Below are 27597 nucleotides of genomic sequence, written 5' to 3'. Positions count from 1 at the left end.
GTTTCATGAGACGTCGGTTACGGATTCATCATATAAGACGTGCCTTACCTGTTTTCAACCCCCTCGAGGATAGCCTCCGAGTCCTAGCATCCTTACAATTCTCGTCACCATCATGGCTCCCCTTCCACCCGGTGTTATCAAACTCACTTCCGGCCCGCCGAAACACCCTCAAGGGGCGAAAGGCGGACCGCATCCACCGCCTCCACCACCGGTCCCCAAGCCTCCCGTCCACGGACCGCCGGCTCATCATGTCGTTCAACGTCCAGCAGCCCCGATGGTAGCCCCAATGATGATGCCTCGGCCCATGCCGGTTCAGCCTCCCAACGATGTGATTCCACCTGAGCTACGGCGCAAGCGTCTTGTTGAGCGATCAGATCTTCGCAACGAACGCATGACCGATGCCGATGCACGCGAAGCCTTGTCCGAGTATGTCGTATACCGGTTCGAAAAGGTTCATGACCCGAACGAGATTGACGACGAAGGAAACCCCGTCAAATCGACCTGGGAGAATGTCATCCGCACAGAGGTCCAGGACCTCCCCAAGCCGGCCATAACTCAAACCATCCGTCAACTTGATGCCGAGGGCAAGACAGCAATGCAGAAGAAGCTCGACCTCACAGGGACGCAGCAGCGTCAGATCGAAAAGGCGCAAAACAATCTCGACACACATAACCTTGACAGACGGTTCTATTACACTCTGCAGCAGATCAGCACCAAGATCAGGAAGCTTAGCAAGGACTCTATCGAGTACCGCCAGTACATGGCTGGGAAAGAGGCTAAGAAGGTCGTGGTAACCAAGGTTAAAGAAAGGAAGTCGAAGAAGAACCTCCTGGAGACGATCTCGATGACGGTGTATTTCAAACGAGAGCCGCGCTTCGGCGAGGATGCAAAGGCCATTCTCAAGGAGAGAGAACGGGAGATTGAATATCAACAACGCCTGCGTGACCAACAGCGGCAGTACCATCTTGATCATCAGTTATTGGCACGGCAGCAAGGCCACGAGTTGGCGATGCGACAGCAACATGAAGAATTTCAGCGACTTCACCCGCAACCAGTGGTTGTACCGCCTCGCCCTCCGTTCCCGCTGACGAAGCCTGGCAAAGAGAAAGCCGACGTCAAAGTCATCAAGACAGAGAAGGGCAAAACCAAGGTCTATGACATCCCTTCTAGAAGCTCAGGAAGCTCTAGAAGCTCGCGTTCAGACGATAGTTGGAGCGAGTCGGACCGGACGCCGAGTACATCCGTCACTGGGTCCTCCGATTCCGGCAGGCATAATCACCGCCGTGGCCGTCATCCAAGTCGCGGTCGCAGTCGAAGCCGTAGCCGTAGCCGTAGCCACCGTCGATACCATACGAAACAGGACTATCGCCTCTTTGATTACGATGTTCCTCGCGGTCGTATGCCTAGTTCACCTCCACCTCCACCACTGATAATGCCTGGCGGAGTCGACCGCTTCGAGCATGAAGCATTTCGGCCCCGGCGGCTAGCAGATACGGCCTATAACAACGACCTGGAAGACATTGAGCTATTGAACAGACTCGGCCGCCGTCGAACAGTTGTGCTCCCGCCCCGTGTCATCCACAGGCGACCCAGCTTCCGCATTGTTGATTCGGAAGAGGTTGTTCGTGCAAGACACGAAGATGATTTGGATAATGTGAGGAAAATGTCGATCCGTGATGAAGTGAGATTTGAAGATCGACGTGTGGGCGAGGAGGAGCTGGCTGCCGACACACGGAGGCGACGACTGGAAACTCGGTTCCGTCGGTCTTCTCTAGAAAGAGACGCCTTGTTTCGAGACGAGGAAACGTACGAAGAGAGGGCGCGACAAGCAAAACAGTACATGAGCCGGCACCATGACAATCCGTTTGAACCGCTAGGGCGATCAGGGGCGAGGTACCATAACTAGGGTAGCCCAAGTTTGCAGTCCTTTCCGGGGTTTTCTTCCACGCTTGAGGATGTCGTCGATAGCTATACGCCTCGTTGATCGGCAAGAATGAAACTATTCTGTGTTAATGCTTTAGTCGAAACAAAAGTCGAACAGGCAGTGTCTTTCCGGAGGGCAGCATAGTGAAATTGACCAATGGAAGATCCGAACAATCAGTTTGATAAAGTGAGGATCTTCCTCGTCCCAGTGAAAATAAAATCTGGCAATGCAGCTTGCAGGTTGCAGAGACGCCGAGGTAGCACAGCACAAACATGGAAGGCGAGAGCTTGAATAAGTAGTGCCTGGTCCGGCTGGAGGAGCTCTACCCAACCTTTGTGCCTAAAAGGTTGCTATTGGGGTCGACTGCAGATAGTCAATCCCCCCGCCCAACATGAGGCGAACGAACAGCTTCTCCTTCGACGACATTGCATCGAGGCGCAGGCTCTTTCTGCAAAAGAGAGGAGCTACGTGGTGAACGTGGACGGTCCGCAGCCAATGACGGTGATTGAGTAACATGCTATTGGACAGTTTGAATAGTCCGTTTAGGTAGCCAGCAGTCCATCAGTTGTTCCTAAAGAAAGTGGAATATGTCTTTAGTGTGTATGTGCGTATTCCGATCGTAGAAAAGGTAGACAAACGGCCAATGATCATCGGGGATAAGTCGTACAAACAGGTGGCATAATTCATGGCTACGACCCTTTGACGCGCTGCATGGAAGAGTGAGGTTGAATGTGGTAATGTGAGGATTGGGTAGTGGTGATTAATTGGATGACTAAGCCAAGTTGATCTGGAGCAACTTTCGCGCTGAGATTCAGGAGGGGCTTAACGCGTCCAGGCGCGTCCCGACCACAATCGGGATTGCCCTTCCAGGATAGACGCAGATCGAATTCTTTCCTTCCTCGGTCAGCGTGCGATACAGCAAAGCCTCTCACGTACAGAGTCACACAACAAACGTCAACAAGACAGCCCCTCGGATGACGGCTGGAATCACCAGCCTCTTTCCCATTCGATATCCGCCAGTACTCCGCCAACTCACCCACCGAGCAGCAATTCGTGTCGCTCATGTCCACACCTCTGCCTCCCATCCGGATCTAGGTCCGCATACCGATTCGATGTTAGCCAGAGCAAAGAAGGCCTACGAGGCCAGCGCTCCGCCGCCCCAGAAGAATGAATTGGCCAAGCAACTGTTTCCCTCGAGCAGCCCCAGCGCCACTCAGAATGGAAATATCATAGACCAGTTCAAAAAGACGAACCCGACGACCACGGCGCCACCCGCGACGACGAACTCGATACGACCCCCGCCGGGCAGGACTGCAAGTGTAACGCACTTCGCAAGCAGCAATCGGTCTGCTCTGGATTCTATATCCGCGCCTAACGGCAAATCTTTCGCCTCTCTCTATACCAGGTCTGACTCTTTTCGAGACGAACCGGATAATATCTCCACCCAAAGTGGGCAGGCCAACTCGAAACCCGCTGTGTATTTTGCCGAAGATGACTTCAGCGACGACGACCAGCTTGACCTGGACTTCGAAGCCCCGTCAGCTCTACCATCACTCCCCAAGCCCCCTGTTGTAGCAAAGAAGGCTAGCAACCCGCCGCCCGAGGAACCTTCGACACAAGTTTTACCGTGGTCCTCGTCTCCCGCATCACATTTCGTCCACCCTCAACTATCACGCACCACATCTGCCGAAAGCTCACTGAAGCGTGAGTCCCCAGAGAACTTCGAGTCTCAAGTGGCGCCGCAGCCCAAGAAGCGCAAGTTGCCAACAAAATGGAAAGTTGAGGAGGACTTCATCCCAGTGCCACAAGACGAGCCGGAGGTCTCTCGATGGGCGGATGGTGGTGTCACGCCTGCTCCCAAGAAGAAGAAAGAGACCTGGAATATGACTGCCAGTGCCCTCAAGGAGCAGAAGAAACAGCTGAAAACACAATCCAAGAAAACCGCCAATGAGGAAGAGTGGTCCATGGACCAGATTCGAGCAGAGGTGACGAAAAGCAACCAGCCCAAAGCCAAGGCATCGGTAATTGCTCTCACTCAAGAGCAAAAGCACGTCCAAGACCTCGTTGTCAACAAAGGCCAGAGTGTCTTCTTTACAGGTCCGGCCGGAACTGGAAAGTCGGTCCTGATGAGATCGATCATCGCAGAGCTCACGAAGAAATGGGCGAGAGATCTGGAAAGGCTAGCTGTCACAGCGTCGACAGGCCTCGCAGCCTGCAATATCGGAGGCCAAACACTGCATAGCTTTTCTGGGATTGGCCTTGGCAAGGAAGACGTCCAGGCATTGGTCAAGAAGATCCGGCGAAACCCCAAAGCGAAGAACCGCTGGCTTCGTACCAAGATCCTCGTTCTTGATGAGGTCTCAATGGTGGACGGCGACCTGTTTGACAAGCTTTCACAAATCGGCAGAACCATCAGAAACAACGGCAAGCCCTGGGGCGGAATCCAGCTTGTAGTTACGGGGGATTTCTTCCAGCTGCCCCCGGTACCTGATGGTGATAAAGGCAGGGATTCTAAATTCGCCTTCGAAGCGGCAACTTGGAACACTACGATTGACCACACGATTGGTTTGACGCAGGTGTTCCGTCAAAGGGATCCAGGTATGTCGAAATGAAACTCGAGTCTGGACATTGTAGACCGGCGCAGTAGCTAACCAATTTCAGTCTTTGCCAATATGTTGAACGAAATGCGTCTTGGCAGAATTACCGACGAGACCGTGCAAACATTTAGAAGCCTAGCTAGGGCGATTCCCGCCACAGATGGCCTGGAGGTCACAGAGCTGTTCCCTACACGATATGAGGTTGAGAACGCCAACCAAAGTCGACTGCGCAGATTGCCCGGAATACCCAAACGGTACGACGCAGCCGATAGCGGAGACCCCCAAATACGCGACAAGTTACTCCAAAATATGATGGCACCCAAAATGATTGAGCTCAAGGTTGGTGCTCAAGTCATGCTCATCAAAAACATGGACGATACACTTGTCAACGGTTCCCTTGGAAAAGTGGTCAATTTCATGAGCGAGGACGACTTTGAACACTGGAATCCAGTACTCATGATGCAGAGTGTCGAGGACATAGACGAGGATGGAGAAGCAAGGGCCAGGCGCAAGATCAAAGCTTTCAGCAGAGAAGTAGAGCAGGCTACTAGGGGCAAAGCCGAGTATCCTGTCGTGGAATTCGCGGCGGTGGATGGATGTACCCGTACCATCCTTTGCGTTCCAGAAGATTGGAAGGTTGAGTTGCCTAATGGCGAGGTGCAGGCTAGTCGAAGCCAGTTGCCTCTGATCCTTGCATGGGCACTATCGATTCACAAGGCACAAGGTCAGACATTGGAACGAGTCAAGGTCGATCTGGGCAAAGTATTCGAAAAGGGTCAGGCCTATGTCGCGCTCAGTCGAGCGACCTGCCAACAAGGCCTACAGGTCCTGAATTTCCGGAAGGACAAAGTGATGGCTCACCCTCGGGTCGTAGGGTTCTACAACAAGCTCTACAGTGCCGACGTAGCCATTGCAAAAAAACCGCCGAGCATGGCTGATTTCCTGCACAAGGAAAAGGACACGAAACCCGTCAGGAGTACTTCTGGAGTGAGCGCGCGGTCTCAATCGTTTGTGAGGAAAGGCGTTGAGGTGATCGACTTGGACGAGGAGGAGGAGGCAATGGCGAGCTACGGCGGGTTTTAAGATGGGACCCAGGAAGGGTGTTGGCAGTAACATAATACGGCGTTCTAGAGGCACCTCGTGATCAAAGGCTCTACTCGAGTGGCCGGTCTATGCATGGTTGGAAGGGGTTCATTTAGTCTTCATGGTTGTCTGGACATGGATAGCGTTGGACTCGCAAGCTCTGGTTTCGCTTCGGAACGCACGTCTTGGACGGAAATACCTCTGCTCTTGTAACGAATGAATAAGAGAAAACAATATTAGAAGACATTTGTCTTTGGCGACTTGATTCATTGTCGTAGTGGCAAGTAAGGTAAGGTAAGTTAAGGAACGCCAAGAGCAGAATCGTTGCCCACTCTGCATATACTGTCACCTTCTTCAACAAATGGATGGAGAACAACCAAGAGTCATAACAACCTAGGTACCTTGGATGCGACGCCTACTATGTGCGTTGAAACGTAGGTAATCCAGCGTATTTACCTTCCTGATTGATTAGAAGGTGCTGCGCACTTGATAGAAACTATGATCACAGTATGTTCCCTTAATTAGCGAGTCAACCGACCTTTTGAGGTACTTACCTTGTAGGCTTCAAGTACCTTAGTTTGAGGTACCTCGGGCTGGTAACTTCGTACCCCAGATGGGCCCGGAAGCTTGTGTCCATGACGTTCGTCCCTTCTTCCTGGGCAGGGCATGCTGTAGCCTGTAGCTGCCCGCCACCAGCAGAAATCCGCGTGACCTTGCACCTGGGACCTGCGCCTGCCCTGCGCTTAAGTCCCCTGCGCTTGCCTTATCGATAAGCATTGGGAAAAAGTTAAGGGAACCTGAACCCAGCAGGTAAATGTGCCCGAGGGGGGAATTGGGGGAAGCAAGCTCTCTGGTCTGGTCATTCGTCGAGATCCAAGGTCAACACACATATTCACTGCTAACGTCAACCTCATTTCTGCGCTCCAACAGCACCTTACTGCCGCCGCTCCCATCTTGCGATCTTTCTTGGCCACTTGCGATATCTCCAAAGCTCAAGTTTCGGTCAATTCGCGCAAGTTGTGTTTGCGACGAAGCCCCAACCCAACGCTGCTCTGGTGCATCCTGACACAGTCAACGACTCAGCACGCAGACGCTGCGACGCATCCGTCACCATGGAGTTCATCGGCTTGCAAATGCTGGTGACATTGAGGCAGCCTCACGGTACGATGCTGAAGGGCACTGTCAGTGCTATAGAGCCCGGCATCAGCCTCACGCTGAGTAACGGTACGTTCATGTTTCCATCAACGTCACTAGATGCCCGGTCCCACTAACAAGCGCCCACATAGTCTTCACTCACGGGACAAACCACTGGCTCCCGAGGGTCATCATCGATGCCGCCAACGTCCTCGAGCTTTCCGAATTCAAGGAGGATGCTGCGCCCAATACCTTTACAGCGCCGGGCGTCAGTCCTGTTCCTGCTCCCGTCGTCAATCAACCTGCGCAACCCGCCTTTGCGGACCCCGCCATCCTCAGTATGGGAAAGAGGCCCGACTCCGGTATCGTGAGTGGGAGCGAAAGCCAGATACTCCCGGAAGCTGTACCCCAACAGGTTGCAGGCGCACCGATGGACCTTCGGCCGGGGCAGCCAGGAGTTTTGTCCGGCGTCCACCTAACTGGAGGTCTGAGGGACGACATTGTCAGCCTGAGCGAGACTTTGCAGGAGCTGGAGGTGGACGACTCGACGCCCAACGCACAACGATTTGCCGCGGAAAACAGCGCAGTGTCGCAGGATGCTGGCGAAGTACAGGGTCAAACACAAAAGAAGAGCAGTAGGCGGCGAGCAAAGCAAAAAGTTCGAAACGGCGCAACGGAGGAAACGATACCAGAAATCACCCCGATCCGCGGTAACGCGACTAACCGTGGGAAAGGCTGGAGGCAAACCCCGATGCTGCAAAGCTCGCCTTCCTTCCAACCCTTCAACTCACTGAAACGGGGCCTTAAGGGCAAGAAAGACCTACCCGAAAACGGATGGGCCTCGGAAGACGTTACTGAAGATATGGTCGAGTTCGATTTCGAAAACAACCTGGCAAAGTTTGATAAGCGTACTATCTTCGACCAAATGCGAAAGGAGGACTTGGTTGACGAGGCAGACCGGCTGGTTTCGCACAACCGCCTGCCCAAGCCAGGAACAGCTGGAGGGAAGAACCTCCACTATTCTGAGAATGTACTCGACCTGCCAGCCGCATCGGCAAAGACGAGTCAGGACTTTTGGAACAGCGAAGCTGACGATGCCGCTAATGGAGTTGATCGACTAAGCGGTCGTGATGTCCGGAGTGCTCAGAGTAGCCGCAGGGCGGATAGCAAACCAGGGGCTGCGAGGAGGTCGCAATCGCGGAAAGCGAGCGCGCAACTTACCAGTCAGCCCCTCAATCGCGTCAACTCCAACGTACGTCTGAACAGACAGTCCCAAGCGTTGCTTCGTTCTCAAGACAGCCCCAAAAGTCTTCATGGTACTAACCACCTACAGCACGTTTCACAGTCCGGATTTTATCTCGAACCGTCAAATCGACGACTAGAGACCGTCTCAGCTCTTCAAATGCTGAACCTGGAAAACATCGCAGCCAACGAGGTCGGGCTCACGGAAGACATGATGGCTGAGAATGCAGGCCGAGGAATCGCTGAGGTGACATTGCGAGCTCTGGAGGACCCCGCGATTCAAGTCCGCTTCGGAACCGGTGGCGCAAATGCTCAAAGCAACAGTTTGTCGGCTTCTGCGACCGTCGTCATTCTCGCCGGCAACAACAAATCCGGAATAAGAGCCATTGCGGCTGCTCGGCACCTACGCAACAAGGGTCTCAACTTACTAGTCTGTGTCGTTGGCATCGAGCGTGAGCGAGATCTGCTCGAAGACATGCGACAGCAAGTGAGAATATACAGAAACTTTGGAGGTCGCGTGCACAACAAGATCGAGCTGTTCGAACAGCTTCGCAAGACAGCTTCCACCCCAGCAACATCGGTAACACTCATCATCGATGCTCTTCTAGGCTTGGCGATCTCGTTTGAGGAGCTTCGAACTGGCGACCAAGCCACTGTATATGAATTGATAGAATGGGCCAACCGAAACGAGGCCTTTGTTCTTGCGGTGGATGTACCAACGGGCATCGACCCATCCACTGGAAAGGTCAGCATCATCGACGGTGGGCGCTTGTATGTCAAGCCTCGGTATGTGGTGGCGATGGGCGCACCGAAAAAGGGATTACTCGAGGCCATGGCACCTGTCTCCGAAACGGACCCCTCGAGTGTTCACGGTGCCGGAGCGGCTGACGGTCATGGTGCTGTGGCTGAAGATGAAGACTGGAAGCTATTCATTGCCGACATGGGTCTCGGTGCGACAGTCTGGAAGAAGGCGGGTACCAAGATTCGGAGAGGCATTGACTTTGACAACAAGTGGGTTCTTCAAATGCGGTACCAGCCAGCGCTTTCTCAAGAGCAGTGATTTCTGCCCTGACGAGGAAAAGGGTGATTCACAACGGAGTTATTCATGGGAAGGGGTCATAAAAGCGAGTCTTTTTAACTGCATTGTTCAGGCATTTTCTTTATCGCACGACGGAGGAGGGACAGCATACGGGAAGAGGAGTTTGCGCACAGCCTGCCTTCTATTATATCCGCATCGGGGGGGATGGTGGACATGATCTTGTATGATATTCCATTAGCAGCAGCTATCACCGAGCATGGCCCGGTGTTCTCTTATCAATTGCATGCTGCTATTTCGCTCTCAGTGTTGTCTTGTAAGCTGCGAAGCATCAAAAGCGCAAACCAAGACCAAATGTGTGGTAAATCCATGTAGATCTCATCATGAGCCCTGCAATCGCTGGACGTGGGAAGAGGCAACCGGCCGGATCCCCGTGTGGATACTCGGGGCAAGACAAAAGATCGGGGTGGCAGGTGAAGGTTGCGTTGGGGGCCGGGAGGTGCAGCGCTTGCATCAATAGATGTGGTATTAGTGCTGACGGACGGGACAGCAACCAAAATGTGGATGTGGGGGGACGGGGAGAAGAAGAAGAAGAAGAAGTGCAACTTGAAAGACAATGAGGCTGCGATGAGAGACTGGTCATAATTATGGTCTTGAATATGAGTTAGGGATATGATTTGTAGAAACGTTGACTCTGGGCTTGATGGGTGACCTCGTGAGCGATGGAGTACACGTATGGGGCATCCTGGGAGACCTCAACAGTCTCAGCCCTTCTTAGGTACCACGATTGAGATCGTGGGCATGGCGTTCGAATACGAGGTTTTGCTGTAAGGCTGTCCATCAAAAGAACAGCATGTAGTTGCACGACAGTGTCAGATTTGGGGGCTTTAGATATGCCTCGAGATTTGGGAGCGGGAGCCACGGGCCAAGAGGTCGTGTGTTGCTACCCAGGTGGACTTGGAGGTTACGGCGGGGTCAGATTGGGCTTGAGAGGACTATGGAGAACGAACCCGCAGATGGATGACAAGGGAAATTTTGGGTCTTCCAGAAGACGGACCAGAAGGGGCTGTGTAAAGACGATGTTTGCTACAGGCAGCCAATATCAAGTTGTTTAACGCACTAGCAGCTATGCGCCATCACGACAGAATGTTCCCAACTCTGTCTTGCGGCGGAGAGGGGAGGGGAGGGGAGGAAGTCACGCCATGGCTGAGGCTGAGGAACCGCCAGCCTCCTAGTGGGATATGCCTTTCTCGTCATTGTGCTGTTACCCTGGCCAGATCGGGTCGCAATTATCGAGCTTGGAGGCTCATGCGGTTCCATTGCATCATGTTTTGGTTACCTATTTCTTGGGAACTCGATGTAGTTGACAGCGACTATTTCATCGATGCGACGTCTATGGAGTACTAGTGACGGTTGTGCAGGAATGGAAAGGAGTCTATCGAAAAAGAGAGTATGAGAACAAAGAGGCATGGTGGACAAGCGTGTTTGGAAGCGTCAGGCTAGCGATGCGGTGTCGTGTGATGGGATTGTGACACCGGGGGGGGGGGCTTATACAGCCATATGGCCCCCAAATCTGCAAGCAAGGTAAGGTAGCCTAGAGGGGCTGCAGACCATCTTGCAGCGGCAGCCTGCCTCACTATAACCCCTGGCAATGAAGAAATGGGAGGCCAACGAGAGCGGGAGGACGCCGAGCTGTGATCGATCATCTAGATTCCGTAGGGCGGATGGACAGTCGTACAGTACCGATATAAGAACACTTTGTTGGCCTGCGGCTTTGCTGGAAAGGTTCCAGCGTGGGATGTGGTATTGGTTCCTCACCATTGGGCCGACACAGACAACAAGAGAGTTGCGACCTTCAACAGATCGACATACTCCAAATTCAGATCAAAGACAAATCCAGACGAACGACCAAAAGCCAAATTTCCTCGGCTTCATAGACAGCTCGGTCCGTCCCGTTACATCACGAGACCGCCGAAACCCCACTTCAGATGAGCTTCAGGTCCGTTATGGTGGAGACTGGCTCCGTTGCCAGGACTCCGCCCGAGGAGTAAGCAAGTCCGCTCCAGGTTTTGAAGTGGAAAGCTGTGAAAGTGTACATAGAACTAACCAATGTGCGTAGGCGGGCCGACCTCTCAAGCCACGACCATAGCATCGGGCGCCGTATGAACAATTACCCTGCGCTCTCTTGGTTGACCGAGGCGTTCCTGCAGACGCAGGACCGTTCCGCGAGGATCGCCGTCGGCAGCCCGCGCTCCGGAGTCGGCATCCTCGGGCTCGGGCTGTTGGAGCACCACATCAACCTGCTCCCGACTATGCGGCACGCCGACGCGGTACCAATGTTTGACCATGCGGCGGTCGGCGGCGCCAGATACCTTGGATGGCGGCAGAAGGTGGCGACGTGGCCGCTTTCCCAGCAGGAGGCGATGAATAATCGCACCTTTGCCGTTTGATTGGGGATGGGTGTGCGGACTTGGGGAGTGGATGATGGCGCGGGAGGCCGTCGCCGGATGACTCGTTCTTCAGGGATGCCTGTAGAGAAGCAGAATCGGAGAAGTGGATGATGGAGGGGGGAAAGGTGTCTTCGTTTGTTTGCAGTGTGCTGGCATTCCAGCCAGCCGTCATTCGTTTGCCTCCGGATGCATCGAGCGCCCAGTCTTACTCTTGAGTCTTGGGTATGGGGCTGCCCGGATGGCGAATTTCGGAGGAAATGAACAAACGTTTTGGATTCACAGAAGTTCAGCTGGTGGTCCGGGTTCGCCGCTCCTTTGGACGATTTGTAGCAGAAATAACAAAGAAGTCGCTCGCTCCTTCCGTCTGTCTCTGCCCGCCACGCGAGAATTTTTGGTAAGGAAAACAAGGTAGGCACATCCTTACGTATCCTTCTGCTGGGACCGCAAAGTCCATCTCAAGCAAGTCTGAGGCGACAAGGCAGTTAATGACAAGACCCATATTATGGTGATGTGATGTGATCTCGGTGAACTCCAAGGTGTGCAATTGCCATATCGATAAAAGCTCACTAATGCAGAAAGGCGATAAGACTTAGTACGGATTTACTGGTGGATTCCAATGGCATAGTGGATTAGGTGGAGGCCGTGCGTGCGACACCGAGTCGCTGAGAGAGTGCGTGGCCCAAAGGCTGCCTGCCTGCCTGTCTGGAGACCGTCGGACCCTCAAGGTCAGCAAGAGTGGAAGCTTCCAACACTTTCCACTGCCCTGACGACACCGTCACCACCTGAATCGTAGAGCTTGGGCCAGATTCGACCCCTGGAGCGGTGCCTTACTTAAGCTACCGAATGCACCGGAGTGCACTTAATCCGCCCCACTCTATGATTTCATTGGTTGTCTGGGGACCAGACCCAGGGATTGCCGCCGCCTCCCGTCACCACCTCACACCTTCCTGCTCTTGCTGGCTGGCCTTTACTACCTCCATTGCTGCACCTGCCTGTCTCCGAAACAAAGCTTCCCATCTGCAAACCTCCCACCCTATCTCCGCCCCAACCACGAATTCTCTCCTTCACACCGTAGGAAGGGATATAAACCCAACACAAATCGTCTTTCCTTTCTGCTTTCCTGCCGAAGAGGAATTTCTACCATTGACAGCTACCCCACCCAGCTGAGGATCCCGCCTTCACCTTCACACTACGACTGCATACGGATTCCCGAATCATCAGAAACAGTCGATCAAGATGGCGCCTCCGTCGGAACAGCCTGCCGAGCACAAGAAGAAGGTCAACCTTATGTGAGTAGACATCTATCGTTCCTACTCCATAATGTGGCTCGCAAAAGGAAGGAACTGTGCTGACGATACCTACTACCAGGGATGCCTCGGGTGCTGAGGTCAAGGATGTTTGTTTCCCCGAGTCTCGATCGACGCAACCGGATATCGTGATAATTATTTTGATACTGACTGAGCAAACAGCAAGATGACACCGCGACCGCTATCCTCAAGAAGAAGAAGAAGCCCAACCAGCTGATGTACGTGAGCTTTGGAAAGCGTGGGGCAAGCTTCATGACGCTAACTGACTCAGGGTTACCGATGCCGTCAACGATGACAACTCCATCATTGCCCTCTCCGAGAACACCATGGAGGCTCTTCAGCTTTTCCGTGGTGACACCGTGCTCGTACGTGGCAAGAAGAGAAAGGACACCGTCCTGATCGTCCTCGCCGACGATGAGCTGGACGATGGCAGCGCTCGCATCAACAGAGTCGTTCGCCACAACCTGCGGGTGAAGCACGGTGACATGATCACCATCCACCCCTGCCCGGATATCAAATACGTATGTGCCAACAGGACACGGCTTCTCTGAGGACAAGTTACTGACCCCCATCACAGGCCAAGCGCATTGCCGTTCTTCCCATCGCCGATACTGTTGAGGGTATCACCGGCTCCCTCTTCGACGTTTTCCTCGCTCCCTACTTCCGTGAGGCCTACAGACCTGTCCGCCAGGGCGACCTCTTCATCGTGCGCGGTGGTATGAGACAAGTAGAGTTCAAGGTTGTTGAGGTCGACCCCCCCGAATACGGCATTGTCGCACAAGATACTGTCATCCACTGCGAGGGCGAGCCTATCCAGCGTGACGAGGAGGAGGGCAACCTCAACGAGGTCGGTTACGACGACATTGGTGGCTGCAGAAAGCAGATGGCCCAGATCCGCGAGATGGTCGAGCTTCCTCTCCGTCATCCTCAGCTCTTCAAGTCGATTGGTATCAAGCCTCCCCGTGGTGTTCTTCTTTACGGTCCCCCCGGTACCGGTAAGACGTTGATGGCAAGAGCTGTCGCCAACGAGACTGGTGCTTTCTTCTTCCTCATCAACGGTCCTGAGATCATGTCAAAGATGGCTGGTGAATCAGAGTCAAACCTGCGCAAGGCCTTTGAGGAGGCCGAGAAGAACTCCCCCGCCATCATCTTCATCGACGAGATCGACTCTATTGCGCCCAAGCGTGACAAGACCAACGGTGAGGTCGAGCGCCGTGTCGTCTCTCAGCTTCTCACCCTCATGGACGGCATGAAGGCTCGCTCAAACGTCGTCGTCATGGCTGCCACCAACAGACCCAACTCCATCGACCCTGCCCTTCGTCGTTTCGGTCGTTTCGATCGTGAGGTCGACATTGGTATCCCCGACCCCACCGGACGTCTCGAGGTTCTCCAGATTCACACCAAGAACATGAAGCTTGGTGATGATGTCGACCTGGAGCAGATCGCTTCTGAGACCCACGGTTACGTCGGTTCCGATATCGCTGCCCTCTGCTCCGAGGCCGCCATGCAGCAGATTCGTGAGAAGATGGACCTTATCGATCTCGACGAGGATACCATTGACGCTGAGGTCCTCGACTCCCTTGGTGTTACCATGGAGAACTTCCGCTTCGCTCTCGGTGTCTCCAACCCCTCCGCCCTTCGCGAGGTTGCCGTTGTCGAGGTGCCCAACGTTCGCTGGGAGGATATTGGTGGTCTCGAGACCGTCAAGGCCGAGCTGCAGGAGTCCGTTCAGTACCCCGTCGACCACCCCGAGAAGTTCCTCAAGTTCGGTCTTTCCCCGTCGAGAGGTGTCCTATTCTACGGACCCCCCGGTACCGGTAAGACGATGTTGGCCAAGGCCGTCGCCAACGAGTGCGCTGCCAACTTCATCTCCGTCAAGGGCCCCGAACTTCTCAGCATGTGGTTCGGTGAGTCTGAGAGCAACATCCGTGACATCTTCGACAAGGCCCGCGCCGCTGCCCCTTGTATTGTGTTCCTCGATGAGTTGGACTCCATTGCCAAGGCTCGTGGTGGATCAATGGGCGATGCTGGTGGTGCTTCTGACCGTGTTGTCAACCAGCTTCTCACTGGTAAGTTTCCCGCATTCTAGTCTTTCCTGCATTCAAGACTAGAATGAGACGAACATGAGCTAATTCCGTTGCAGAGATGGATGGTATGACCTCGAAGAAGAACGTCTTCGTCATTGGCGCGACCAACAGACCTGAGCAGCTTGACCCTGCTCTGTGCCGTCCTGGACGTCTGGACTCTCTCATCTACGTGCCTTTGCCCGACCAGCCCGCCCGTGCTGGTATTCTCAAGGCTCAGCTCCGCAAGACCCCTGTTGCTGGTGATGTCGACATCGACTTCATCGCCTCCAAGACCCACGGCTTCTCCGGTGCCGATCTTGGCTTCATCACTCAGCGTGCCGTCAAGCTTGCCATCAAGGAGGCCATCACCGCCGATATCCAGAAGACCAAGGCTCGTGAGGCCGCAGGCGAGGAGGCGATGGATGAGGATGAAGAGGACCCCGTCCCTGAGCTTACCAAGCGCCATTTCGAAGAGGCCATGCAAATGGCTCGCCGTTCCGTCAGCGACGTGGAGATTCGCCGGTACGAGGCCTTTGCCCAGCAAATGAAGAACGCTGGTCCTGGCGCGTACTTCAAGTTCCCCGAAGGCGAGGGTGCCGCAAATGAGGCTGCCAACAGCTTCGGCGACGCAGGCAACGATGATGATCTTTACGACTAAGGGATGGGTGGGTTAGAGTGCCACTTAATGCAAGCACGCCCTCGTTGTATTCTAGTTTTTCCTTGCTCTCCGATGCATCTGCGTCGTCACGCGTACAGATGATGGGCCGAGTCACAGAAATTCGAGCCTATCGACGGAAATCTGGGGGCGGACGGAGTTGGTAGACAGGTAGTTTCCATGATAAGTTGACCATATCAAGCCTAATTCCCAGATCGATGTGTGATATTGCGCGAGACCATGTCTTCACAAGACTATTTGGCTTAATTCACTTAGTCGTTGTTATTGCGAGGTGGAGCTCCAAGTCTGCAAGAATGGTAGGATGCGCACGGGGAATCACTCGTGACAGGATGGGATTGAACGGTACAGAGATGCTGAGGATGAAGCATATTGGTCAACCTATTCATTTTTGCCCCCCTAATCATAGTCGGCTACGTCAAGAAGTTGAATCTCGTGTGTGCTCGTTCCTTCTGCAGAACGAACTATCCCAAGAATCTGATTTATGTGTACACACGATGCCCGTCTCGGCATCGTCCTTATCTGACATCAATATCTTTTATCATCAACAATAGCACTTTGCTCAAACCAGCCAGCAAAGAGATGCTCCATAAGCATCTCAAAGCTGAGTGAACCATCTTGTGAACATCGCAGAGGCGTCGCCTCCCAAACTTAGGCAGTGCTCATCATTGGCCACCTTTCGTGACCATCTTCTCCCAAAGGCCTGCTGCTATAGCCTTCTCCCCAATCCGTCGTCATTGCCGTGGTAACACCGTCATCTCTGCCCAGCTCCATCTCCCAAGCTCACACCTCATCTTCAGCTGGTACTATCAATCTCGCAGACAGCCTCCAGGCTTTCTTGTGTGACTTTGATGGCCTCGTCAATAACAGCGGAAGGGATGGCCAGGTTCGGCTGGGCACTCGAGTCTGCGCCACCGGGCGCCGGCGTAGAGGAGGCGGTGCCGTTGGTCTTCTTGTCCTTGTCCTTATCCTTCCCCAACGCTGCGCCGTTTGTTTTTGCTGTTGAGGGGGATGCGTTGGAGGGGGCTGAGGGGTCGAGGGTGTCCTGGCGGACGTCGTCGAGGACGCGGCGGAGGAGGTCTGGGAAGGTTGAGACTTCGCCTGTGCGGAGGAGGTTGAGGGCGTGGTTCTGGATCAGCGTGGGCCAGTTTGCTTGGTTTGCGTGGAGGGAGTGGAGGAGCTGTTCCTGGATTCTGGAAAGGAGAGGTTAGAGATGGTTAGCTTTTGCGATGTTCTCTTCCCAACCAGCGCCATGTGGGGTTCGATGGAGGATGAGGGAGGGCTTACTTTGTAACATGACCGTCCTTAAGCAGTAATGTGTTGATTTGTGATCTCAGCTCTGGGTCGAGAGTGGCTGCTGAGTGGTTTGCGGCCGAAGGTGGCACCTTCACTGGGGTTGATGGTGTCTGGCTCATCTTTGCTGATCTGCTAGGTGTATGTGTAGGGTTTCGAGGTAACAATGCGCCTGGAGAGGCTTCGTATTGGTATCCGTAAGGGATTTGTGATATGAAGTAGTGTCACTGGTGGTAATTATGGCAGCGCAGGGCTGTATCGTTTACCGTGGTCGATTGATGATGGAGCTGCTACGTAAGGCAGGTGTCGCGCACGCGGTGGAGTGAGAGCCTGGAATCCGTTGTTAGCAGGTAGAATATCTGCTTAGCATCCAGAGACATACTGATTAGAAGACGTGTAAGCAAATTTTTGGGTATCGATGTCAAAAAGCGCAGTGTCTGTGGTTAATTGAGCATTCGCGGTCGCAGAAAGTGGTGATCTTTGGTGGCAAGACTGACTTTTTTTGGAGCCGCCTCCGGGGAAGCTTCAGGTTCTAGCAGCTGGCAGTGCTCACTGGTGCGCAAGGCTGAAATCATGCAGGGGTTTTCTGGTTTTGGCTGGCGGCGGGCACGTGGGGCCGGCCTGGATTTTGCGACGACGAGCCGCCTAAAACCTGGAGGAGACTGCCACCTGCCGCTGGAGGGCCACTCCACCTCAGTTTCCCATGGAGCAGGAGCGCCCCTCCACACCAAAAGCTGCCGACCCCACTTTCCTTCTGTCAGAAAATGAGGGACCCGTCTTCCCCAAGCTTCCATTTTATCCGCCAGACTATCTGTACTTTACTTTCATAGTCATGATTGAACGACCATCAAACATCAACTCGCATTCATCCGAACCATCAAGATCCACTCCTCTTCCGGTAGTCTCGTGTGAGATGGATGATACGCCAGGTGACTTACAAGGCAACACAGCGACGTGGAATGGGGATCACCAACGTCGTAAACGGAGCACCATAAAGAATTTCAACTCTCATCAAACTCACACTTCGTCTCAAACTGTCAAGCCAATTTGCCTGATAACTACAGTCTTTTCCCGCGCATTTTGACTCATTTAACACTCCCTTTTAACAGCTTTTTCCGAACACCGAGCCATGGTACCGCCATCGAAGTTGGTGGCCAAGAGCCCGATGACAGCTCATATCTCGACCGCTTGTCGGTGAAGGTCCTTGCTTGATCTTCCAACAAGTCACATAGACTTTGTCTTTCCGCGCACTGCATACACTTTCGAGAGGATCTAACCCCCAGTAATGCCAATGGCAGGCGCACAGGAAGTATCTCGCTTGTACACCGTCTCCAACATGCGTCCAGAAAGTCTAGTAGCTGCTAGGAAGTTCTAAGGCGAGCTCGCCCCGCCCTCGCCGCGGCGGGGCGGGCGGGCGGCGATGTCACAGTTTCCCCATGAGGACCACACTGACGGCCGACTTCCTCCGGCCCGTCCCCGAAAAGTATGACCGCACCGCGCATGGAACTAGGTCCAAACCTACGGCCTGGCATCCACTACATACGCATCGACATACTACTCTCACGAACCGGGCCTTCCCGCAGCGATAATCGCTTCCCGAGAAAGTGTGGCAGGGCCCTCGTCTCTTCCGCCCCCCTTAATCTAGGCCTTGGCCCGCAGAGAAGACGAGAAGACGTTCTTTGCGTATTGGACGATGAGAAGATGCTCCGTTTACGACTGCTTAGTGTGCGTAGCCGAGCCGGGCGCTGTATCACCGAGCCATGCGAGGCGAGCAGATCACCAACGGTCACGTTGGACCGCCTACGCGAACCAAAACGCTTGCCGGGGACCGGGGGTCTGGGACTTGCATCTCTGCGGGACGTCGTTTTTCTTTCTTCTTGTCTCCCGGGTATGGTTTCCGGAGGCTGGACGACGTTACTGCAAGGCGAGTCGTAAAGTTGCGTCCGCTCGCTGCGTCGGAGACTCCCCATGTGGAAGTCCACACTGTCGGTCAAGACTTTGACCCGGCTCACCGATTCGAGAAGCAAGGGGATTCCCGAACCTGCTTCCGGTTGCACTGCGATTTCTCGGGTTCGCTGGCCCGCTGTCGTTGGCGCTGGCGCCGGCGCAAAGAAGCAAAGCCCTATCTAGAACCTATGCCATCCCGACCTTGCATGACAACCTCTACACCGAGGGCGTGATGGAAGTGGGCGTGTATCTCAAGCGGCATCCATGTGGTGTATTCCCATTCGGCCGGATCGCGGGAGTACAGCCTTCGAGACATGCCTGGATATAAGTCACAGGACTCTCAGCCAATACTTCTCCGGATGGCGTTCTCGCTGTCGCGTCCCATCTATATTGTATTTTGGTCGCATCATAGATGCGCGCAGCGATTCATTGCCATGCTTCCATTTGTAGAGAAGGTTTCCCGGGGCAAGATATCTCACCTCCCGGCCGGGGGTTGGAATACTTTCTCTCTTCCTTCTAATGCCCTCATTCTTTTTTTTTTTCCTTCTCACAATTTGGAGGGCCATTTAACGATAAGAAAAGCAAGTTGGGACCCGTTTTCTTGAACCACCCCAGACAAGCATGTAGTACACCGACCCCCTTCACCGCTACTATCCCGCTATGCAGGTTGATAAAACCCCCCCAGCTCCAAGAGCCGAGCCCACGAACGACAACCCCGGCACGGTACTAGGTTACCGTGCCGCGAGAGTCCACTTTGAAAGTCTACTTTCCCCCATCTCGGCGCAGCTAGCCGAATGCAGGCGGGATTCTTGGGAAGGGAGGAGGGTAACAACGAAATGTGAGGGCTGCCGCGGAGCCAACTTCCCAGTGGGCCTCCCGTATGTATGTACAAGCTACGGAGTACCAAGGACTGCAGTCTGCAACCCATTTCCACGGGATGCCGTTTCTGGTTTTCGTCGTATCACACGTATCTCCTTCTTTTAGTTCTGACAACCTTTCTTTCCTTACCTCCATTTCTTGTCCAATGCTTTGCTTCATAGGCACGATAGGTATCCCAATCAGCCGTTCTTCCACCTTGAGCAAGAAAAAAAAAAAGCTGGCAGAGCCTATAAGCACCGCATGCTGCAGGGTCTCTTGTGTTTCGGCGACGCGACTGGATGCTGTTCGTGTTGCTAGCCAAAGATCCAATCGCGACCCCTGACTTGTCCAACGTCTTGCTTGGCCGCACCTTTATTGCCGTCTTACAAGTGAACTCTTCGGGAGCAGGCTGTGGGCCCGTGAGATGTTGGACAGAGCAGCGAGAGAAAACCCATCTACCAGTCTAGCGGGAGTGTGAGAGTGAGATACGACCGAGGTCCCGGAACCGTGAATGTGGGTTTTTGGGTCCTCGTCTATGACGGCTCGTTTCGGCAGGCAAGTTCTCGTTCGACGTGAAAGATGTAGGTCTGACCTTCTCATCTGTATGCGTGTAAGCCTTTGATGTTTTACGTTGTGTTTTTGGAACTCTTGGCTCTGCTGTGTGACGGCGGGCTTCCCTCCATCGAACGTGTTCCCGTGTGAACGTGACCAGGGAGCCTCGCGTCTACGTTGTTTACCTCGTGATATCGTGCGTCGGGAGGGGGGCCTGGGATGTTATCAAGCATCTCGATTTGATGGTTTTGTGATGGAGTTTATATGTATCTAGGTATCCATCCTCCGGGGGGCTGCAAGCTTTGACTTGGCGCAGATTCGAAGAAGCCATGAACGGTTTGTCTTGAATCATCACTCATCTCAGGTCGACCGTTCGAGGTCATTGCTCGCGTGCCCCCCCTCACCCCTCTAGAAGTTCCGGAAGAACCTATTGGTCCGCGGAAAAGAGCGTTTTCAAAATCTCACCTTACTGCGAAGACCTGACTTGTTGGGTTTTTTCAAGCTAATGGATGGCGGTCTGCTACATTGCCCATCCGGTTCAGCTCGGCCGGGGGGCGTGTCTTCGAACCTTCATCGTTACAGCCGCGGTTCTTCTAGACATTTCTCAGTCTCTAAGTATCTCTCTCTCTCGCTCGCTCTCCAACGGCAGGCAGCTGCTCCTCGGCGTCCATTGGCGCATTATATATGGTGACAAGCCACCGTTGGAGAACGATCTCCACGATCTATCAATAGTCAGTCAACAGAAGACTCGTAACCGGGGCTGTATACTCCATACTGCCATTGGCAATACACGGGAGTCGGGAGGTACTTGGAAGAGGGCCTCGGGCTAGATGGCAAGTTAGTCCAATCTGATGACAAGTCGTTGCGATATGCTCTTTCTCGCACCCTCCCCTCCGCCGCTGCCACCCCCCCTAGGACTACGGAGTACGGTACTTTGAGACCCTTGCTCCTTCGGCTTACATCCCCCAAAAAGATCTGCGTAATGGAAGTTGGAACAAGCGGAGAAGCTCCGACTCTGAACGACCAACCAACCCCCTGGGCATTGTAGTGTAAGTAGCTACGGAGTACAGTAACTTTGTAACTTGCTGAATCAGATCGAAACTCAGGAGAATTGATATGAACCCAGGCCTGATGTGTCGTGCAAGGCCCCTTACCGCCGGTACTGTACCCTGCTCTTCGTAAGTTTTCTCAGATTCTTACCTGTTTCTACCAGTATCTTGGCTCCAGAAAAGAGAAAGAAAAATATAATAAAACATGTGACGAGAAGGTGACATCGAAGCTATCCGTTTCCGCTCTCCTACCTTGGCGGAAAGGGGTGGCTGGCTGTCAAGATCGCTTCCTCGGTCCGGCGCTCTACCGCCTTCTCTCTCGATGCAGAACATCTCACATATGGACTGGGGCCATTAGAGTAAGGAAAGATAAAGTACGGTGCAAGCACAAAAAAAAAGGGAAAAAAGAAAGAAAAGAAATCCATGAACATTGTCTCAGATTGTGCCGCCGGCTGGGCATCACCGCCCTTTGTCTCCCTACCAAGAGCTTTCTTCTTCCTGACAAAAAGCTGGTGCTTGGTAACTCGTACAACGTGGTACGCGGGCACCGTCTGCACGTATCTACCTAGTAACCTAGGTGTCTGGGTATTATCCGAGGAAATCACTTTGCGACCGATTCGTGTCACCTCAAATGCTGTGACATCTTTCCCAACACCCCAATCCGCCCACCCGCCTTGGCTATTGACGCACAGCAGCGGCAGCCACCAACGGCGGTGGAAGGTGAGTTTAGTTGCAGAAAAGCAAAAGGGGGGAAAAAAAAATTCAAGACGGTCTCGCAGCTTTTCTCCGAGTCAGAGCGTCATCAGACTCAACTCGTGCTTTTCATGCCTCAAAGTAAAGCCACTGGAGGTCTCTGGTGTCAACGCCCCATTCAAGTTCATCCCATGCTCGCGCATCCATCTCGAAACGGGTACCCATAATCGAAGTTGGAATATTGGACCCTGAAGCCGACCTTACCGGAGGTGAAACTGCCATCTCGTCGTCGGTTGTGGTCGGAAGGGCAGCCGGTAGGAGAACAGGGGGGCCAGGCTCGCTAGAAACTTGAGTTTATCACTCCCCCGATTATCGGTACGACCCTACTTAGTCAGTGACGACAACAAAACACAAATACTGAAAGGATGTTTCGATACGAAAAGTGTAAATCAGCACACGGAAACTCCAAGCCGCTGAAACAGACGAAACTGGTACTCTGAACCTTTGCGGGCCAGCTTAGCGGGGGAAAAAATATCGTGGTCAATCCTTGCCCTCCCAGAAGCCCGACATCAATATATCGAAACTCAGCCTTTGATAGCAGCAGCAAGTGATAGCCAAGAGGGTCGCCCCGTGCCACTGGGTGTCACGGTGTGTGGCTGACTAGCACGTAGGACGGACGGCCTGCTGACGATCGCAAAGGTCTAGACCGCAAGATTGTCCGATCTGCGACGATCTCACCAATGTTGTTCGGTTACTGCATCAAACCCAGCATGTTGTAACAAAGGCAGCCCGTACCATGTAGTATGATGTCTGGCAGTGTGACCGACGCAGCTGGAAGTAACGGAGACATATGTCAACTTGACCAGAGTCACCGACGCTGTCAGTGTTTGTAAACACTGTGGCTGCGTGTTCTTGGTCGGCCCCGGGTTGGGCAAGGACCTCATCGCTGCAAATCGTTGATGGCCAACGACGTCCAGTGAGGCTCAAGAAGTCAATGTCACGATGTGGGGGACCAACGGGCACTGTTGGTGTGCTGTGCAGTCCCACTTCCGAGAATTCCCCTTCCATCCCCCACGAGCCATGTTCCCCCAAACCCCAATCAAGGTAAGTTTGCATACGGGGTGCATATGTTGTGTCGAATGAATGACGTCTCAGCCTTGTGACACCAGATCATTACTTGCTCCATTCCAACGTCATGAGCCTGCAGCGCGGCACATCTGTCCTCGATATGCAATGTAGAAGGAAATCCAGGCCTTGTCGGCGACGGGAACTTCGACCACGTGGAGGAGCCCTGTGGGACGGACAAACACACATTGAAAGCTGGAAGCTGAGAATGTGTCGGTGGCCGTCATCACTCTCGGGGATCTACCGTAGACACCCTTGTCGGAGGTGTCAAAGTGTGGTCTAGACACCTGCAGAAGATGCCGGCGGTGATTCGGACGGCCTTCCCGTTTCGCGGTTGAGCATGGTCATAGCAACCCGGTGAGAGGACCAGCTGCATCCGTACCCAAATCGGGCCTCCAACGTTGACGGACAACGGCGGGCTGATCTCCGCTGGTTTGATGGCAACGCCCGCCGGAGATGGCTTCGTCTTTATGGTAGGGGCAAATGCATCGGCCTGCAGTGCGGCTAACAGCTCACTGCCCAGCTGAGACACGTAAATCGAACGGGGAATTTCGATGCAGGCGATACGTTTACTGTACAGTATTGAACCACGATGGCTGCGCAGGTGAATTATACCTCGAAACCGAGAAGCTTTGTTTAGCCTAAGCAAAGGCCAACGCTCGATCATTGTGTATCGCGTGAAAAGCATTTGCGTGAGACGGAGATCGTGAGAGGAAACCGCAAGCGAAAGGAAGGCCAAATCTTCACAGGCCGCCAGCGACCTTCAGCTGTTGACGGGACTACACCGGGCCGTAGGCCGCTCGGGAGGCACACACACACACACACACACACACACACACACACACGCTCACCGACCATCTGCATGAGGTAGCTGATAATGCTCCATCGGTTCCCAATCGAGGGCTTTCTTGTAATTGCAAGCGATGTGTGAGACGCGCCAGGTCAACGTGAATAGTTGGAAGGTTGTTGGAGCAATGGCGCAGCTTGTCTCATCCGACATTTCATTGCGCGTCCTACACACATCGGACTGTTATACCTAAGTGTCGGACGGTCTAGGTGAAACAGCTATTAAAAGCCTCGGCGACTTCCCTCCCGAACGGTCTGCAACAGCCGCAACTTACAGCGGCGACGTGACTCGAGGCTGGCGTTGCAGATCCGTCACTGACCTCTTCCTTGCAGTGATCAAGTCTACACTCGTGTAAACAGGACGAGCTGAGAAGCTTACTTGGGTTCGGAAACACAACTCATGCTCCTCTAGTGTACAACCCTAGGCTTTAGTTTTCGCATCTCTTGCAAAAGGCTGACCGTGTGTGATCGCTCAGATCTGGCTCCAGCGACCGGACAAAACGCAACAGCGTAGATCACTCACTCTTAGCAGCCATGGAATCGGAAGCCTTCAGCGCAACTGAACAGGCGGCTAAGCACGAAAACTTACCGTATGTGACACGAGAATCGAGCCATCGGTTGACCGACGGATTTATCGACCGCGTCCAGGTCGTGTAAAGCAACGGGAGGAACAAAAAGTGACGAAAAGGGATCCTGTGTCTTGGAATCCTTGACATTTCTCCGCAGCTTCTGGGCCATCCTATGGCGATTACGACTAATAGGAGGGTTCGAATTGGTTCTCGTTGGGGGCGAGATGTGCTCGCGAAATCCGCCTATCCACGGGCGGATACTTTTGGTAGGTAGATTCCAGAGGCTGTTGGCCGCCCGACCAATCCCAGAGACCATCTAGTGCCGCAAAGCGTCGGACGGTTCAGCCAAAGAGCAACAGCAACTCACCACCCCGAGAACGATCCAAGCTGCCGAGTTGCAGGGGTAGTCCGGCCTGTCTTTGAGATGGTGGGTGCCGGACCTGGACCTGCTTGTGCTCCTGAATGTGTCTAGGTCACAGGTGGGTAGGCACATAGGCTCACTCGCTGGTCCGGTCTATGCATGCGTAAATGCACGCTGCGGCTGCCGTCACTGTGCCCTCGTCTGCTAACGCAGCTGATGGTGGAGTTCAAGCGGTGAGAAGGGCCTGGATGCAAGCCGTTTGGTTGGGATTCTGACCACCCAAAAGCGCGGGCTGATATCAAACCGCGACAGCATCGCAAGCAGTGACGGCAGCGGTGCAGGCGGTTCCAGGGGTTCTGGAAGCCGTGAGTGACAAGGTTGATGATTGCTCGATGGTCTTTCATTTTTGCAACATCCTTGACGGATGCTGACACCGGATACGGGCTGGGAAACCGAGGCCGGGGCAGAAAGAAAGAGAACCCGACGAAGGAGGTTGTACCCAGTCATAGAGCGGCGGCGGCGGCGGATCGGAAAGGCTGCGTCGGCTAGGCGAAAGCTGATATTGTAGGTTGTCGTGGCTGACAAGCGGTTGTTTTTGCGTCTAGGTGTCGGTGCGCATCTCGGCCGAGGACTACTCCTGTACCATACATGCCCGTTGCCCGTTGTCGTGGCAGTACAACGTCTAGAATCTAGAGAAATAGGTTCTTGCTTGGCGTTTTGGGTGCGCAAGCCCGAAAACCTTGTTTGGTTTTCCTTCGTATTTACAGTGAGTGATTCGGCATCTCGAACGGAGGCATCGGGCAATTCGAGCATAGTGGGGTCGAGGAAGCAAGAAACATTCCACGCGTGTTGCGCATAGATACAAAGAAGGGAGGATGTTGACATGGCAGTCAGAGGACTCATAGAATCGAGAGATAGGTAGACCTGGCGTCGAGAAAGTGTGCTAGCCTGCGAGTTAGTTGAGGCGAAGTGACAGTCCGTCAGTTGGTTAGCCAGAGGCGTAAGCCAGCCTTTGACCCAGCCATGCCATACCACACTGGTGACTGGACGGGTCAAAGTGGCCCGGCTAAATTGTTTTCAAGGATGATCATCGTAAGGTAGGAATCGGTTGTGAATGAAACCAGAGAATAAATGCTGAACTGGCGATTGACTGAATAGGTAGGTACTCCAGCTCGATCCGAGAACGGTCAGCAAAAGAGAGGAATTCGAGGCATACGGATACTGCGCAAGTCAATAGAAGGAGACGGCGAGGAGGCGTGAAGGAGGGGAGGTCCAAGGCAGGCAAGGATCGGTCAAGGGTTTGGTGTTTCCCCTTCCCGTTTATCCTTCCATTCCGCAGCTGAGGCCCTTTCCAAATGGAACCAGCGATGGGTCTGGAAGGGAAAGGGCTTGCAACTTGGAAGCTGGCAATGCAAGTAAGGAAGGTAAGGTAAGCTATTATTCCGTCAGCAGTGGTAAGTATTCGTACCTCACTCAGTACTGAGTACCTCCCTACCTTCTTACCTTGGACGGCGACAACCGCACCTCACCTCACCTCACTCACAGTCTTACACCAAACGACCAAACGCCCAATCAGCACCACCACGGCAGGCATGGCAGGAACGCATCGGAAGCTCTCCGGAAACAACACGACGAGGCCCGAGGCCGGGACTGGGCAGGAATTCCAGCAGCAGCAGCAGCAAGCGCGTGCAGTCGAATGCAGATGCAGCAAGTCCCATGCAATGACGGCCAATTTATTACTTAGCTCGTTCCGTTGGTGCCATGAACGGAACTCTGGATCAATTCCCATTCGAAGCTGGATCTTCAAGATGGAGGGGGGGCAAGAGTATTTTGTCGGTAAGACGAAGGAAGGACAACACGAGTGAGAAGGAGGGAGAAAGAAAAGAAAAAAAACCTACGACATGGAAGCAATGACTGAGTGAATAAAAACAGAGAGAGAGAGAGAGAGAGAGAGAGAGAGAGAGAGAGAGAGAGAGAGAGAGAGAGAGAAACAAAAGAACTTTGTTGATAGCCCATTGGTAAGATGCTTCATAGACTGCAGGACCCCTCACTAGCTGACTGGTAGGACCTAACCTTTGGGTACATTCGCACTTGCCTCTATTTAGAACTTGCAAGCAACAAGGGTCGATGAGGGACATTGGATGCTACAATCTTTGATTCGATTCTCCCCCTTCCTCTCTCGTAGTCTCCTCCTCCCGGGTCTTCTCAGCTCAGGTAGGGGGGGGGGGCATCCGTCAAGATGACTTTGTAACTTTGTGTTTCTCAACATCCCTCACCATCGTTACGTATTTCTTCGTCTTACTTTTTTTTTTCTCACTACCGTGCGGCGTGCCGTCATTCTTCTGGACGTTCCCGTTCCCGTGTTTCCGTTTTTTCCCTTCCAAGCTTCCCGTCCCCTCGTGTCTTATTACCGATATCTTTCATAAACTTTTGTTACTTTTGTATGTACCGCCAGCCTAGGGAAGAGCGGTACTAAGCAATGCCGGGTAGCTACCTTAGATCAAGGATGAACTACCCATACAAAACAGATGACTGGATGACCTCGGTCGTTCCAACTAGCTCCCCCTCGTCCCCCCGTCAGCTGCAACATTGTCTCGCACCGTCTTAAACCCGTCCTGTGTACACCGTAGAACATTCCGCTTCGAGGCGTCCCGGGAACACCTCCTTGATGATCGCAGTGGTGGTCGGGTGTTCGCTCCGTGCTCTCGAACTGCTCTATCTACTTGTCGAGTTGTCTGCAAAGATAGGCTCTAGCGCCCTTGATCGCAAGAGCTGAGCCAAGGTGTGTGTGG

At 53.6% G+C, this 27597-nt stretch overlaps 10 protein-coding genes across 10 annotated transcripts; 6 read left to right on the top strand and 4 right to left on the bottom strand.

Moving 5' to 3' along the window:
• Positions 1-112: 112 nt before the first annotated feature.
• On the top strand, positions 113-1906 carry CLUP02_03218 (uncharacterized protein; the record flags this gene model as incomplete). Its single annotated transcript, XM_049282243.1, has 1 exon — positions 113-1906. The coding sequence occupies one exon, from the start codon at positions 113-115 to the stop codon at positions 1904-1906; it is 1794 nt and encodes a 597-aa protein (XP_049139386.1).
• Positions 1907-2263: 357 nt separating this feature from the next.
• Positions 2264-2988, bottom strand: CLUP02_03217 (uncharacterized protein; the record flags this gene model as incomplete). The annotated part of the gene is made up of 2 exons (XM_049282242.1): positions 2264-2441; positions 2618-2988. 2 exons carry the CDS (start codon positions 2986-2988, stop codon positions 2264-2266), a joined length of 549 nt encoding a protein of 182 aa, XP_049139385.1.
• CLUP02_03216 (DNA repair and recombination protein pif1) lies at positions 2568-5604 on the top strand (the record flags this gene model as incomplete). Its single annotated transcript, XM_049282241.1, has 3 exons — positions 2568-2597; positions 2800-4522; positions 4586-5604. 3 exons carry the CDS (start codon positions 2568-2570, stop codon positions 5602-5604), a joined length of 2772 nt encoding a protein of 923 aa, XP_049139384.1.
• Positions 5605-6716: 1112 nt separating this feature from the next.
• Positions 6717-9040, top strand: CLUP02_03215 (DFDF domain-containing protein; the record flags this gene model as incomplete). Its single annotated transcript, XM_049282240.1, has 3 exons — positions 6717-6828; positions 6891-7990; positions 8072-9040. The coding sequence occupies 3 exons, from the start codon at positions 6717-6719 to the stop codon at positions 9038-9040; spliced, it is 2181 nt and encodes a 726-aa protein (XP_049139383.1).
• Positions 9041-9253: 213 nt separating this feature from the next.
• CLUP02_03214 (uncharacterized protein) lies at positions 9254-10486 on the bottom strand (the record flags this gene model as incomplete). Its single annotated transcript, XM_049282239.1, has 7 exons — positions 9254-9308; positions 9368-9668; positions 9710-9849; positions 9985-10102; positions 10174-10313; positions 10371-10419; positions 10477-10486. 7 exons carry the CDS (start codon positions 10484-10486, stop codon positions 9254-9256), a joined length of 813 nt encoding a protein of 270 aa, XP_049139382.1.
• Positions 10487-11004: 518 nt separating this feature from the next.
• Positions 11005-11466, top strand: CLUP02_03213 (uncharacterized protein; the record flags this gene model as incomplete). Its single annotated transcript, XM_049282238.1, has 2 exons — positions 11005-11063; positions 11136-11466. The coding sequence occupies 2 exons, from the start codon at positions 11005-11007 to the stop codon at positions 11464-11466; spliced, it is 390 nt and encodes a 129-aa protein (XP_049139381.1).
• Positions 11467-12309: 843 nt separating this feature from the next.
• On the top strand, positions 12310-12633 carry CLUP02_03212 (uncharacterized protein; the record flags this gene model as incomplete). The annotated part of the gene is made up of 1 exon (XM_049282237.1): positions 12310-12633. One exon carries the CDS (start codon positions 12310-12312, stop codon positions 12631-12633), a length of 324 nt encoding a protein of 107 aa, XP_049139380.1.
• Positions 12634-12702: 69 nt separating this feature from the next.
• On the top strand, positions 12703-15497 carry CLUP02_03211 (AAA family ATPase; the record flags this gene model as incomplete). Its single annotated transcript, XM_049282236.1, has 6 exons — positions 12703-12755; positions 12835-12862; positions 12936-12991; positions 13045-13294; positions 13351-14842; positions 14917-15497. The coding sequence occupies 6 exons, from the start codon at positions 12703-12705 to the stop codon at positions 15495-15497; spliced, it is 2460 nt and encodes an 819-aa protein (XP_049139379.1).
• Positions 15498-16308: 811 nt separating this feature from the next.
• CLUP02_03210 (uncharacterized protein) lies at positions 16309-16927 on the bottom strand (the record flags this gene model as incomplete). Its single annotated transcript, XM_049282235.1, has 2 exons — positions 16309-16705; positions 16800-16927. 2 exons carry the CDS (start codon positions 16925-16927, stop codon positions 16309-16311), a joined length of 525 nt encoding a protein of 174 aa, XP_049139378.1.
• A 1514-nt stretch (positions 16928-18441) lies between these two features.
• Positions 18442-26523, bottom strand: CLUP02_03209 (uncharacterized protein; the record flags this gene model as incomplete). The annotated part of the gene is made up of 34 exons (XM_049282234.1): positions 18442-18521; positions 18586-18900; positions 18954-19070; positions 19506-19698; positions 19761-19905; positions 19955-20019; positions 20070-20172; positions 20241-20395; positions 20687-20755; positions 20807-20884; positions 20938-20988; positions 21123-21177; positions 21231-21290; positions 21363-21383; positions 21464-21529; positions 21641-21889; positions 22056-22244; positions 22363-22540; positions 22594-22627; positions 22700-22850; positions 22906-22926; positions 23023-23231; positions 23283-23790; positions 23881-24056; positions 24151-24272; positions 24399-24434; positions 24499-24760; positions 24812-24902; positions 24946-25018; positions 25110-25221; positions 25286-25871; positions 25927-26239; positions 26309-26329; positions 26385-26523. 34 exons carry the CDS (start codon positions 26521-26523, stop codon positions 18442-18444), a joined length of 5043 nt encoding a protein of 1680 aa, XP_049139377.1.
• Positions 26524-27597: the final 1074 nt, after the last annotated feature.

The sequence above is a fragment of the Colletotrichum lupini genome, chromosome 2, assembly GCF_023278565.1.
Source record: "Colletotrichum lupini chromosome 2, complete sequence".
NCBI lineage: Eukaryota > Fungi > Ascomycota > Sordariomycetes > Glomerellales > Glomerellaceae > Colletotrichum > Colletotrichum lupini.
The sequence above is the reverse complement of the archived record's forward strand: the minus strand, read 5'-3'. Positions and strand labels throughout refer to the sequence as shown.